Source organism: Dipodomys spectabilis, unplaced genomic scaffold, assembly GCF_019054845.1.
Source record: "Dipodomys spectabilis isolate Male_0828 unplaced genomic scaffold, ASM1905484v1 ptg000157l, whole genome shotgun sequence".
NCBI lineage: Eukaryota > Metazoa > Chordata > Mammalia > Rodentia > Heteromyidae > Dipodomys > Dipodomys spectabilis.
In genome coordinates, this window is record NW_024870834.1 from 17546331 (window position 1) to 17560283 (window position 13953).

General features: G+C 50.0%; 1 protein-coding gene across 1 annotated transcript in view; it reads right to left on the reverse strand.

Annotated features, from left to right (window-relative positions):
* The window catches only part of Tmem63c (transmembrane protein 63C), a 64173-nt gene that overhangs the window by 5718 nt on the left and 44502 nt on the right, over positions 1–13953 (reverse strand). Inside the window, exons 11-23 of the mRNA XM_042692652.1 lie at positions 11914–11987; positions 11056–11136; positions 10817–10940; positions 9502–9635; positions 8020–8142; positions 6918–7071; positions 5657–5763; positions 4580–4666; positions 4041–4106; positions 3058–3220; positions 2778–2883; positions 2213–2380; positions 208–317 (exon numbers count right to left, since the gene is read on the reverse strand). Of these exons, the coding sequence (XP_042548586.1) occupies positions 208–317; positions 2213–2380; positions 2778–2883; positions 3058–3220; positions 4041–4106; positions 4580–4666; positions 5657–5763; positions 6918–7071; positions 8020–8142; positions 9502–9635; positions 10817–10940; positions 11056–11136; positions 11914–11987 (1497 nt within the window). The remainder of the gene's footprint in view (positions 1–207; positions 318–2212; positions 2381–2777; positions 2884–3057; positions 3221–4040; positions 4107–4579; positions 4667–5656; positions 5764–6917; positions 7072–8019; positions 8143–9501; positions 9636–10816; positions 10941–11055; positions 11137–11913; positions 11988–13953) is intronic.

Here is a 13953-nt window from a genome sequence, read left to right on the forward strand (position 1 = left end):
GCCTGCTGTTTGAAGGTGGTATCTAAGGGCAGAAAAAGAGAAGACACTGTCTTGCCACGGGGGTCAGCCTGAGCCAGTGCAAGGCATGTACACGCACACATGCACACAATCTGTGAGAAGTTCAGACCCTCTGGGTGCCGAAACCAGAAGAGGTTGTGTATCAAGAACCAGTAGAACCAGTGAAGAAAAAGCAAGCTGGCAACTCACCTCATATTCATGGCCTGCCCGAAGCCGTCCCAGAAAAGTGCCAAAAAAGGCAATTACGATAGAAACCATAAGTGTGGACAAGGAAAAGAAGGTGATGCTGTGGACGGAACCTGCCAAGGAGAAGAACAGGCTGTGGGCATGGAGTTCAAGCACCACTGCCATGGGTGGAGGTCAGGCAGCAGAGATGATTGGCAGATGTCTCGGGGACTATCTCAGCATGGGACACTGGAGGGACCTTTGCCTACTCCCCTCGGAGAACATCTGCAGTCAAAAGACCTGACATGATAATAATCCCTTTATTCTATTTGACCAGTTTACAATTTGACACCTTGGTTGACTTAAATATCCACATCAGTGCCCATGAAACACGTGTTCCTTGGCCTGTCAGTTCCCTTTGTGACGATGGTCCCTGGAAATTCATTTCTTCCCCTCATCCCAGTCTCTGACCCCATTCTCTCCCCACAAGCCCAAACCGTGAGGCTCCATTAACCTGGGCATTGGAAGGTGAATTCTCAAGTCCTTTGTTTCATGGGGTAATATTTTGCCTCTTTAATGGCAAGGTTATAATGTGGATGGTCACAAGTTTGTAAGGCAATTCTGTACGTTCTGCCCAGAATATAATAGTCAGGGAAAAACTCCAAATCCAGGACTGAAGGTTATAATGTAGATGGTCAGGATTTTGGAAAACACCCTCCCTCTCTCATTTTGCTCCCCTCCCCAAAGTGCCTAGAAGGAGTCTGGGAGCAAAAGAGATAGTGAGTAACAAGTGTTGGTCTTTATATTTTTCTGTTTTGATAGAAATGTGGTCTTTCATGTGGCAGGTGCTCTACCACGTGAACCATGCCTCCAGCACTAAATGTGCCATCTTTTTTTTTTTTTTTTGGTCGGTCATGGGCTTGAATTCTGGGCCTGAATGCTGTCCCTCAGTTCTTCAGCTCAAGGCTAGTGCCCTACCACTTGAGCCACAGCGCCACTTCCAATTTTCTGGTGGTTTATTGGAGATAAGAGTCTCACAGACTTTCCTGCCCGGGCTGGCTTTGAACCGCGATCCTCAGATCTCAGCCTCCTGAGTACCTAGGATTACAGGCGTGAGCCACCAGCACTAAATGTGCCATCTTTTATCCTTAGTAAAGGACGTTATAGGATAAAATTGATAGGTAGCAAAAAGCAAGAGCAGAGAGTGAGCAAGCTAAGAAATTGGCAGTGACAATAAATGGAGATTCTGTGAAAGTGACAGAGCTGAATGCTTATAGCTGCCATGACGACAGAGGCAAAACTGTGACTGGGAATTGTGTGTCCCTTCCTTCACCCACTATCCCCACAGATTTAGAATGAAGGAATATCTGTATGTGTGTGTGTGTGCTGGGGCTTGAACTCATAGCCTGGGTGCTGTCCCTTAGCTTTTTTCACTCAAGGCTCATGTTCTACCACTTGAGCCACACCTCCATGTCTGGCTTTTTGGTGGTTAATCGGAGATGAGTCTCACAGAATTCCCTTCTTGGGTTGGTTGTGATTCTCAGATCTCAACCTTCTTTTTTTTTTTGGGGGGGGGGGGGGTCCGGTCGTGGGGCCTGAACTCTGGGCCTGGGCGCTGTCCCTCAGCTCTTCAGCTCAAGGCTAGCGCTCTACTACTTGAGCCACAGGGCCACTTCCGGCTTTATTCTTTTTTTGCTTATGTGGTGCTGAGGAATCGAACCCAGGGCCTCATGCATGCAAGGCAAGCGCTCTACCCTGAGCCACCTTCCCAGCCCCAGATCTCAACCTTCTGAGTAGCTAGGATTTATAGGTGTGAGTCACCAAGGTCCAGAGAAAATAAAATATTTCTGATCTAAATCCAAATCCGTACACTTGGAACCTCTCTTTTGCCTCAAAGTTCTGCAAGACTAATACATGCTCTGTTCATCCAGAGGACTTGGCTGAGTCTGATGAGCATCATCTTGCTCAATCCCCCTGGACTTTTGTCCTCTCACAGAGTTGGTATTGAGACATTAAGAGCTGTACCCACCTAGTCGTAGGATGGAGAAGAAGAGCATCCAGAAAAGACTCAGGAGTGGTGCAAAGATGGCCTGGTAGACTGCGGCCATGTGGATCTGCTCATTCAGTTTGGTGGGTGCATAGGAGTAATACATGTTATAGCGGTCTGTCAGGTGCTTCATGCACAAGTAGAGCAGCCCTGTGGGGCCAGAAGTGGGAGAAACATTCAGTGGCAACTCTGATAGGTGCTGAGACCTATGCTGTTCCCCACACCACCAGAAGTCACGTTCAAGGCTCCCTGTATAGCAAGAACCAAATGTAGACCAGGGGAGAATGGCAGAGTTGACTTCTAGGGCTAACAGCTTCCCCCTAAAAACCGTTCTGCTAGCCTGGAGAGTTCATTCATTCATGCATTCATTTAATAAAACATCGTGGTAGCAGCTATCCAACCTCCGTGTCTTATCTTTACCCCAGGCACTTCCCCACTGCAGGCTTTCCCAGAACTCCTGGTACTGCAGGGGCTGGGGCTGAGGGGCTCAATTCCTCCTCCCGGTCTGAAGATGGACAGCCCTGAGCAGGCCTGGGAAATGACTTACCGAAAGGAACAATGATTGGACAAGTGATGCTGTATGCCATCACCACGCTGAAGACGTTCAACATCCATGCATATTCCCGCCCATACTGGAAGTCTACAGCCTGGTCCTGGGGCAGAAGTCAGGGGTCAGCCCGAGGTCCCCCCGGCTTTGCTTCTATGGCTTCTCCTAGGCCAATCCTGGGGTCTAAGAGGCATCTCCTCGGATCCCTCCATGCTTCCTCTTTGGTCTCCTCCTCCCAGGAGAGGCTGAAGGCTATGCTCAAGTGAGGACTGGCTCTCACCTTTCTGATGTGGACTCTCTCTGGCTCCGATCTGGAAAAGAAGAGGCGGGTGCTGTACAGGAAGAGTGAGCCCAGGCGCAACAGGTCCATGCCTGTGCCAATCAAGGCTGCCGTGATCACATAGTTGATGAAGAAGGCACCGTTGTCTGGCAGGAACACACACCTGGGCAGAGGGATGAGCAGAAGGCAGTGGCAAGCCAGAGGAGAGGGGAAGAGGAGAGATAAAGAGAAATGGCAGAGGGATGGGTACAGAGGGAGAGAAAATTTCATAGTCATGCATTGCATAGTCATGTTGCAGTTGCTGATGAGCCACACGTGACACTGTCCTGTAAGACTGTATCTCCTACTGAGGCTGTAATATCTTAAATTTGTATAAGTATATGCTACAATGGTTGTACAAGAGTGCACAACCTGCAGCAATAGTTCATAGAAGGTGTCCCTATCATGAAGTGACACATGATGTATCACTCAATGGAAGCCCTTCGGAGCAGAGAGGTGGACAGCCTTTGTGAAACAGATGCACGCTATGTGCCAGTGGCTCACGTCTGTATTCTTAGCTAATCAGTGGGTTGAGATGTGAGGCAGTTCAAGGCCAACCGGGAAAGCCAATGAAACTCATCTCCAATAGCCACTAAAAAGCCAGAGGTGAAGGTATAACTCAAGTAGTAGAGCACCAACCTTGAGTGAAAAAAACAACTACTACTACTACTAAGGGACAGTGCTCAGGCTCTGAGTTCAACCCCCAGTACTAGTAAATACAAAATAAAAACAAGAAACATTTTTGGGGTAACTTCCTCCTCCCAACAGTCCTCAAGAGTCCCTGGCATCCCCAGATTGCCAAAGGGGCCTGCAGCCCAGGAGGGGTTGGGTGCTATCTAGCAGGAGAAGGCACCCCTCCTCAGTGGCACTCAGGATTCCCCCTCTTCTCCCTCCCCACCCCCACTCTGTGGCCCTGGTATATACATATGTATGAGAGTACTCACTGGAACCGGATGGATGCCTGCTCTAGATAGTAGATGTCAAAGAGCCAGCGGAAAAAGACATCCAAACTGGAAGAAGAACAAAGCTGACCTTTAGTTAAGGAACCACAATGAATGCATTAAGGCCTACGGTTCAGTTTTTCTTTGTCTTTTCCTCCCTTGTCAAACTGCAAAAGAGCCTTGCTTGACGGTAGCTTGCCAGTATACACTGCCCTTTTCCTTCTTCATGTCGGCCCACTTTTGTCCCTAACCCTCTGCCTTCTGGCAGCTCAAAGCCTCCATTTCTCTAACAGTTGCTCTCTCTCCTTCTTCTGAATTTTTCCCTCACAGTGACTACATTCTTCTCCCTGGGGCTGTCAATCAGCTGGTGGGCAGGACTTACGTTCTCAGCTAGGATAGAATTCAGGGATGACATGTTAAAGAGTTTGTGATACTTGGCTCAAGCTGTGCACACAATGAGTAGGACTGTCATTTGAGGAATGTGTTTCAAGTCAAGGCTGAGCTGGGCTGAGACAGGAGCAGTAATTGGGAGTGAGGTATACCTTGTCAGTCCCATGGAGGGCAGAATGACCACCATGAACACCAGAAAGATGTAGCATTTGTGCACTATGATGACATTCTGACTCGATCTAGGAGGAAATAAAGAAAGATGTCGATCAATGAGAGGGTGAGGGAAAAGGAGAGACAACTCTCAATAGTTCGTACCAATGGCATCTTCTGTTTGGCTAGGAAACTAATAGTGTTTCTGGTGCACTGTGAGAAGCAGGAAAGAATAGAATAGTAGGGTCAACTAGTGATGTCTTCCCTAGCACAGGAAAGGGATGGAAGGTTTGTTCATGATGTCTACTTGACAACTTTGTATCATGGACACATTAGTAACAATACCCAGAATCCCTGAAGAATTTTAACAACCAGTCATCAATATAAACCTTATTCTTGGCCAGAGGACAGGCCAGTAAAGATTTCTATTAGTACAAACCTTTTGGCTATTAGGAACTTGGCGTGTAGGGACTAATAACTTCTGAGATCCGTGCAGCTTTTAGGCCAAAGCAGTGGTGCCACTTACCGAGGATATAGCAAAATACTTTGTACCCAACTTAGTTACAAATTAAGTACTTAGTTACAAACATAGAAGTATTAGGACGATCAAATGGAAAACCTGATTGTTGAAAATGTGGGCACTGTGGGGTCCAAATCTATCAACAGTCAGATCAAATTCTGGCCCCTTTACTATGGCCTTAGCTGCTTACCTGATGTTCTGCAAGTAAGTCTTCATCCTGTGTCTTCTGCCTCAAATCCCTGGCACTGCCAGGAATTCCAATAGGAAGGGGCAGGGGCTGAGGGAGCAGCCCCGAAAGGGCTTGGTTTGGGTCTTCCTCCCCTTAGATGGTGGCCCCCTAATCAATATCCCCAAGGCCAGAGACCCAGAAACAATCCAGTGCCTTTTTCCACAAAGAAACACTTGTCGGTTTTTGGTATCAAAACCATCCCATGGCAGTTGTGGTCCTGAGACCAGAAGGGAACCACAAGAGCCAGGTGTTGGGGGCTAGAGAAGGGGAAAAGGCTGAGCAAGAGCCAGAGGAGAGAAGACCCTCCCCTGCCCCCCACCTCAAGCTCACCTGGTCCAGTGGGCCTCAAGGAAGGCAGAGAAGTAGACTATCAGAGGCATTATCACTGTGAAGGCCCAGAGCATCAGGGAGGGGAAGAACTGGGTCACAACTGGGCTCTGTAGGAGGAGAGCAGGGAGGGCAAGACAGATATCAGCGCACGGAGCTATTTCCCCTTGCCTGTAGCCCCCTTCCCTTCCCCTTGCCTTTCTGCCTCCAGCTCAGTCCATGCAGAGTAGGCCTGCCTTTCCCATGCATCTTCCTGCCCAAGAGTCTACTAGGCTAGGGAGGGGCAGAGGCAGTCAGCCAAGATGAAGTGGAATCCCCAAGGAGTGTCTATGCTGAGGTCACAGGAGGGGTCAATCTGAGATTTCCTTAGCAGCTTCACACCCTCCTGCCAGCACCAGCTGCTGTGACTCCACTCACGGCTTGTGGTCCAGGGAGATGCTGCTGCCACAATTGTGTGTGGGGAGACAGAGGAGGGGGGTGAAGATGGAGTCCCCAGCAGAATACGCAACTGCTGTGTGGCCTGGGGCCTATTGTGTAGTTGATGAAGGAAACTAAAGGTGGTGTGTGTGTGTGTGTGTGTGTGTGTGTGTGTGTGTGTGTGTGTGTGTGTATGTGTGTGTGTGTGCATGCATGTGCTGAGAACAAGAAAGGGAGTAAATGGAAGGAGGAACCTTCTAGCTCATTAGACCAGCACTGGGGACCTGGGCCCATGCCTCTTCAGCCTGCCTTGTGAGAAGATGTCCTCTAACCTCAGGGAGTGCTCTTACAGGTGAATAGAGGGGAGGGAAGGAGGAAACTCAACTGCAGGTCCTACTTCTAAGCAAGCACTGTGCTAAGACTTAACCTCCTTCCTCTCACCCTCAACCCTCCCAGGAACATTAAGCCCAAAGGGAGCTCTGTGAGGAGAGCTGTTCACACCCACCATTACCTTATACCCACCTCCAACTGGTCTGAAGGAGCAGAGCCCTCGGAACCCACAGTGACTGGACCACCCATTCCACCAAACTCCCCCCAGGATCTGTCTGCATTTCCTCCACTCGCCCTTTCCTCTCCCATCCAGCCCTAAGGTGGGCAATGTCCCACATCCATCCCATTTACAGCCCAGCAAGCACTGCCCTGTCCCTGGCACCACTCTACCTCCATCAGAATGGTGTCCTATGGGTCCTGTCACCCATTCCACTAGCCCCACCCCTACCCCCTCCTCGCCTGAGTTCTTCCTTTGATCTCTGGGGCCCCCAAGGATTGGCCTGAGCAGAAGAAGCACCTGCAGCTTCTCGATGGGACGGGTGACGTTGTACATGTCGATGGTGTTGATGATGATGGCAGGCGTGGTGAGAAAGAAGAAGAGGAAGAAGAGGAAGGTGTTGATTGCAATAAAGCGGGCCCACCAATGGAAACGGTGGATGGACAGGTGTTTCCTGGGGAGGGACCAAAGAGGGGGACATATTTAGTACCCTGGGTCTCAGCCCTCAGAGAGACCATTTGCTCTTTCCTGAATGCCAACTCTGGGCCCAGGCTGTCTTAGTCCAGTGTGAACCCTTGGGCCCAGTCTGTGTCCTGGGATTTCCTCTTGTGACACTATTTGTAAAGGCTTCAAGTCTATCTCATAGCTGAGGGGCAAAACAGCAGAAAACAATTCCCCAAGCTGGATGCCAGTGGCTTACACCTGTAATCCTAGCTACTTGAGAGGCTGATCTGAGGATCAATAATTGAAGCCAGCTTGGGGAGGAAAGTCCATGAGACCTTTTTTTTTTTTTTTGGTGGTAATGATGCTTGGGCTGGGCACCGTCCCTCAGCATTTCAGTTCAAGGCAAGTGTTCTACCACTTGAGCCACAGGAGCCACAGCATCACTTCTGGTTTTCTGGTGGTTTATTGGAGATAAGTGTTTCCCAGACTGGCTTTGAACCACAATCCTCAGATCTCAGCCTCGTGAGTAGCTAGGATTATAGGCGTGAACCACCAGTGCTCAGCTATCCATGAAATTCTTATCTCCAATTAATCACCAGAAAACAGGCAGTGGCAATGTGGCTTAAGTGGTAGAGCTCTATCCTTGAGCTAAAAAAAAAAGCTCAAGGACAGTGCCCAGGCCCAGAGTTCAAGCCCCATGACCCACAAAAACAAAACCTATTCCCCAGGGATTAGGTGGTTTCCATGCTTAGGGTGCAGGTGGGTCTGGAAGCAAGCAGATGCTGTGGCCCAGCCTGAGGGCGGGGGGGGGGGGGGGGGGAGGGGGGGCGGGCCCTGTAGTCAGACAGTGCTGGGCTGGCCCCCATGGAATCTCTGTTGGACAATAATGTGGAGAGAGGCGGCCCATCCTTTATCACAGAGGAACTTGGAGGAGAGGGGAGGGACAGAAGAGTCTTACCAAATAATGTCTTTGGGGTGTGGGGCATGAGTGACCCTCCAGGAGTAGGATTTGACGATGGTGGTCACTGAGGACTGCTGGGGCCGCAGACCGCAATGGATGTACTTGTAATCAGCCTGGACGCTGCAGAGGTGGGAGAAGGGGAGGAGACAGAGGTCTGGGGGTGGGGACATTAGGGGAGTTGCATGCCAGGGTCCAGGGCCACTGTGGCAGTCCCACTAGTGAGGACTCTCCACTCCTGGGGATTTTGGAAGCTTTATATGAATCCCCCAAAACCTTAGAGAACCCTAAGACCCAGGATCTGGAGGGAAGGGGAGTTCAGGAAGAGAGCAGAGCCATGGTGTCCTCAACTCCTGCCCTCCTTTGTAGCAATGGCAGCTGTAGCTGGCATCAATGCCAACTTCAGCCTCATCTTAATACCAGTGGTATTATTATTCCTTAATTCCTGTGTGCCTGGCTCTGTGCTCATGGTTGGCCAACAAGGATTCAACTAAACAGATTTACAAACTTGAAGAGCGATGGGTACTGGCATTGAAAGCCATCCTTGACCTCTGTGCACTGAAACTAAACCTTAGCTCTTCTCTGCCTGGTAGTGATGCCTTAAGAAATGAACATACCATCTTAAGTAGGTATACTGCTTTTCTGGGAAGCAGACAGGACAAGGCAGGTTCAAACTGGACAGATAAGGAATTGGAGAGGGAAAGCGACTTAGAAAGTTATATACCACTGTTTGTAACTAATCTAGGCTACTCTACTTTTTGTAGGGTCGAGGTGGGTGAGGACAAAGTATCAGACTGCCACCAGAAGAGAAACACCCTATAATCCTTCAGAGATCAATTGTGAAGCTCTTATGCATTTAGTCCAGCTGGTAAGGATTTTTCTGGAACATTCTAGAGTGGACCTAATTTATATTCTATTTGAGGTGAAACTGCTGGAGGCTAGGACCTAAAAGATAGGGGTTATAGCCATAGGGTTACAGATCAGAAGAGGAGAAAGGACAAGTAGAGCTTGGATCCCCCAGCTTTCAGCTGTGGGGTGACCGCAATAATGCATATGCAATGAGGGAAACATGGTTAGTATCCTTGGCAAGATCTAGAGGAGGACTGGGAAGTCAAAGGCCATACTGACCACTTTGGCACTGAGGCAAAGACATATGGAATAAGGAGCCCAGAGCCTAGGCATCCCTGGAGACAGGCTAGATCGTGGCAGCTGGGGAAATGGTATAGCTATGCTCTAGGAACATGGCAGCTGCCCATGAGGAACAGGAAGAACAGGAAGTCAGAATTTGACAAGTAGAAAAAGCTCTCTCCTTCTCTCCTCTCTCTCTCTCTCTCCCTCCCTCTCTTTCTCTCCCTCCTTCCCTCCCTCCCTCCCTCCCTCTCTCTCTCTGTCTCTCTCCTTCCCCCCTCTCTCTTTCCACCCTTCATGCTAAAATGAGAAGGAGGATGGAGCCAGAGAAGGGGAGGCCCACCCTGCACTCACCGCTTTGCCATGCTGGAGTCCTGGAAAGTGACAAAAATCAGGTCCAGACGCTTCAGGCGAACACGGTTGAGCTCGGCATTGAACTCATCTGTCAGTTGCTCCTCCAACTCACTGTAATACTGCTCCGCGTCTACCTGGGGCGAGAAGAGGCCCTCAGAGCAGGGGAGACCAGAACCCCAAGAAGACCTTGCTGGATCCCAGGGCCCTGTCCATGCACCAGTCTACCAGCTCTAGAACTGCAAAAGGCTGACTGAAGTTTACCTTGTCAAATTCTGATCTGGGGACACTGAGGCACAGGGAAGGCAGAATGGGCCATCCAAAAGACTTAGATGGGCTTCAACAGAATGTATGGCATTGTTCTTCTGATCTACTAGTAATCCAGCCCCGTCTTATAGTAGTAGTTTAAGTGCTGAGACCATTTTTAGTCACAGGGGTTGGGGATAAAGTAGAGCCTGTTGCCTTTGTCTATTCCTGCGCTATCACTCTGGAAGCCTTTGGTCCATTTGTCCAGGACTGGAAGAGAGACAAGAGTAAGTCTCTCTGGGATATCCTGGAGGGTGAGTCAAGAAAGGTGGGGTTTTTTTTTTTGGTCAGTCTTGGGGCTTGAACTCTGGGCTAGGGCGCTGTCCCTGCGCTCTTCAGCTCAAGGCAAGCACTCTACTGCTTGAGCCACAACACCACTTCTGGTTTTCTAGTGGTTTTTTTTATTGGAGATAAGAGTCTCATGGACTTTCCTGCCCTTTCCCGCTGGGGATGGCTTTGAACCTCGATCCTCAGATCTCAGCCTCCCGAGTAGCTAGGATTAAAGGCGTGGACCACTGACTCAGCTGCCAAGAAAGGTTTTAAGTGATACTCTCTGAGTGTCAGTGGCTCACTCCTATAATCCTATTTACTCAGGGCTAAAATCTCAGGATCTCAGTTTGAAGCCAGCTTAGGCAGGAAAGTGTAAAATTCTTATAAACTCCAATTAACCAGCAGAAAGCCCGAAGTGGAGCTGTGGTTCAAGTGGAAGAGCATGAGTTGTGGTCAAAAAAGCTAAGAGACAGTGTCCACACTCTGAGTTCAAATGCCAGTACCAACACACATATACATACACACACACAACAACAACAACAATAACAATAACAAAACAAGAAAGGTTTTAGCAACTCTACAGGGACACAGAACATAGTGGAAAAGGAGTAAGGAGGAAGGTGCTAGAGGTCTGGGCAGGCCTGAATGGGGGCCTGGGCCCAAGGATGCAGGAAAGGAACCAGCCCAGAGCCCTAGAGCTGGGCAGCCCTTCTTGGCCATTCCCAGAATCCCTGCTATTTACCTCATTGAAGCAGCTCCAGCATTTGCAGAAGCAGAGACGGGAGCAGGGGTGGATCTTGATCATTATCTTCCCATTCTTCTTGGCCTTGGCAGTGTAGTAGAGCCGACCCCGCATGGCATGGCGCCTATCAGCAAGGGCAATGGGGGGTGAGGGGGAGAATATTCTGGTCAGGAGCCAGCAGAGCCCCACCTCCCATTCCTCTTCACCCTGAGTATGGACAGGCCCTGCTGTAATCTCACCTCTGATCATCCAAGTCGATGAGGGTCCTGACGTCATAGCAGAAGTGGACTCTGGTGACGACGCACCCTGGATAGGCCTCACTGCAGCCACAAACATGGACGCTGAGCTGGCGTGTGAGACTGGGAGGTGCTGTTCCCACCCCGCCCCACATGACAGGCCACAGGGCTGAGGAGCTCTGCTGCCTGGGGCTCCTAACTCTTGGGATTGGAGCATTCTCTGTTCCAAAGGCTGAACTACCTTCAGAGCTTAAACCTGGCTCATCTGAGACTTGCACATGCTTTTTGGATGGCTCAGAACAGAGCCTGGGGCAGGCTGCAACCATTAGGGGTTGGGGTAGGCTAGGAAAGGGCTGCTACTGAGAGAGAATGAGCTCAGGGCATAGTGTCCCTGGGGCCCAGAGCTTAGAGCTCTGAGGACTGCAGTTCAAAGTCAACCAGGACAAGGAAGTCTATGAGACTCATTTCCAATTAACCAGCAAAATAAATGTCACAAGTGGAGGTGTGGCTTACGTGGCAAAGCATGCCGGCCTTGAGTGAAAAAGCTAAGGGACAGTGCCCAGGTCCTGGGTTCAAGCCAAGTATGGACATATGCATGCATGCACACATGTGCACGCATGCACACACACAGTGCTGTGTCTCAAACAGCTGTGGGACAGGGGCTCCCTGGTCTCAGTAGGTGGATCCATGAGAAAAGGGAAAACTAGTACTACTTCCTCTACCATGCCATGCTCCATTGGTGGGGGCCCTCCTCATTCAGAGCTGAGTCTAGAGAGAGCCACTAACAGGGCTGAGGACTCAGGAAGGGACAGTGCACACTGGATCCCCCTCCTCCCCACCCCCCCAGCCCCCGCCACTTACTGGAAATGCTTGCTGATAATCTCTGGGTCTTGAATATCCGTGGGCACATAGGTGATCATTAGGGTTCTTGTGACCTAGGTGGAGAAGGCAAATCGAGAGAGAACTCTGTGCTTGACAGGAGTTCCAGAGAGTCCTGGAACCCCTGGGGAGCAGTCCTTTGCTAATGCTGGGCTACCTGATGGCTAGGGCTACCCTGGTGAATAAACCAATTATCCCCTTCCTGAGGTCAGCCAATGGTACCTCTCTTATTCTCTGTGCCCTGGCTGTGGCCACTGCCACAGACACTGAGGGGAAGGCAGGAGGTCACAGACTGGGCCTGGGTGGAGGACCTCAGGACCATGATTGGAGCAAGGGGCTCATGCCTGCTTGCCAATGCTTTTCTGACTGTTCCCATGTAAAGCTTCATGGTGAACATTAGATGGATCATGGGAGTTGAGGGTGAGCTTATAAGTTGGTTCTGAACTGTCCTCTAAGAGCCCATGCTAGGAGCCTTGGGAAGGTGTGGAAACTTCGAGAGGCAGGGCTTAGTAGGAGGTCTTAGATCACTGAGGTTGTGTTGTTCAAGGGGACTATGGGACCTTGATCCCTCCTCTTCCTCTTTCCCTTTCCCTCTTCCCTCCCCCCATCTTTCCCTTTCTCCATGTCCCAGATGCTAAGACAGAAGCAGGATCCCATCATAACCTCACCATAGGTTTAAAGACAATAAGGCCTACTAACCATGGACCGAAACCTCCAGAACTGTGACAAATCTTTCCTCTCTTTAGATGGATTAGCTGGTATATTTTGTTGCAGTAACAAAAAACTAACACAGTAAGACTCTGGAGAGAAGGTACAGATACCCACTCCTCTTCCCCAAGATTCCCGTTTTATTCTGTAGGTACAAAATGCTTATCTGAGCCATCAAGGTAGACAGTCTTATAAATTGTGTTGCATGAAATAGGGGTCTTGGTGGCTGAAAAAGTCACTTTTGGATCAGTCAGGGATGCCCGAATCTCCATGTCCGGCAGGATGAAACACTTGAGGTAACTTTACCAGTCACGCTCAGGCTAGATGATCTCACAGAGCAGGTCCCACTCCTCTGGCCCGTGACTGAGGACAGAGTCAAGGATGCTCACCTTCACAGCTGCTCTTCCCTACAGAGCCCTCATGGCTTGAGGGTCTCCACCCTTGCTCCAGGTACTGGTGTGGCAAAGTGGTTCTCCTGGTGCATACCTACAGCCCGCTGGCACTCATCTCTGCAGAACAATGACCTCAATGGGCCTCAAACAGCAAGTCTATCTGAGCTTTCTCCCCTGGCCTTGGAGGCATGTGTAGGTCAAAAGGCAAATGGCTCCAGAGGCTCATGCCTGTAATCCTATAGCTATGGGGGGTGCTGAGATTGGGAGGATCATAGTTCCAGGCCAGTCTGGGACAGAAAAGTCTGCAAGACTCCATCTCAAAGGAGGAAGCTGGGAGTGGTGGTAGCACATGACTGTGATCCCAGCTACAGCAGAAAGAGGAAAAATAACATTGTGATCCAAGTGCATGCCTGGGCAGAAAGTGAGATACAATATAAAAAATGTGCAAAACAAAAAGGTAGGTGGTATGGCTCAGCAGCAGAACAGCTGCCTAGAAAGGCCCTGAGTTCAAGTCCCAGTAGCCAACCAAACAAACAGAAAAACACAGGTAAGGGTTTAAAGTCCCCAAATACAGCTAATGTGGACAGGAAGTCCTACCACTCTCCTCTGGTGGGAAAATTCTAGAGCTCACATTCCACACCAGCTCCTGGTGTTCTCTGTTGGGGTTAAATTTCCTCCCTTCCTGCCCTATAAGCTGTTCCCTGATGTTCCCTTCTTCTGGCTGCTTCTCTTCTGGCCACCATGTCTCTGCTCCCTACCTGGTCTTTCCTAAGATCAGCTTCCAAATGTGTGATGCCACTGAAGTTCTGCCTCAGAACCTGCCCAGAGGGTATGGGGGTCACAGAAATGGAACCAGTAGGGTACATCTGTGACCTCCGAACCTGCAAAAGCAGGGCCAGGCAGGGCTGGCATGAGTGGCTCG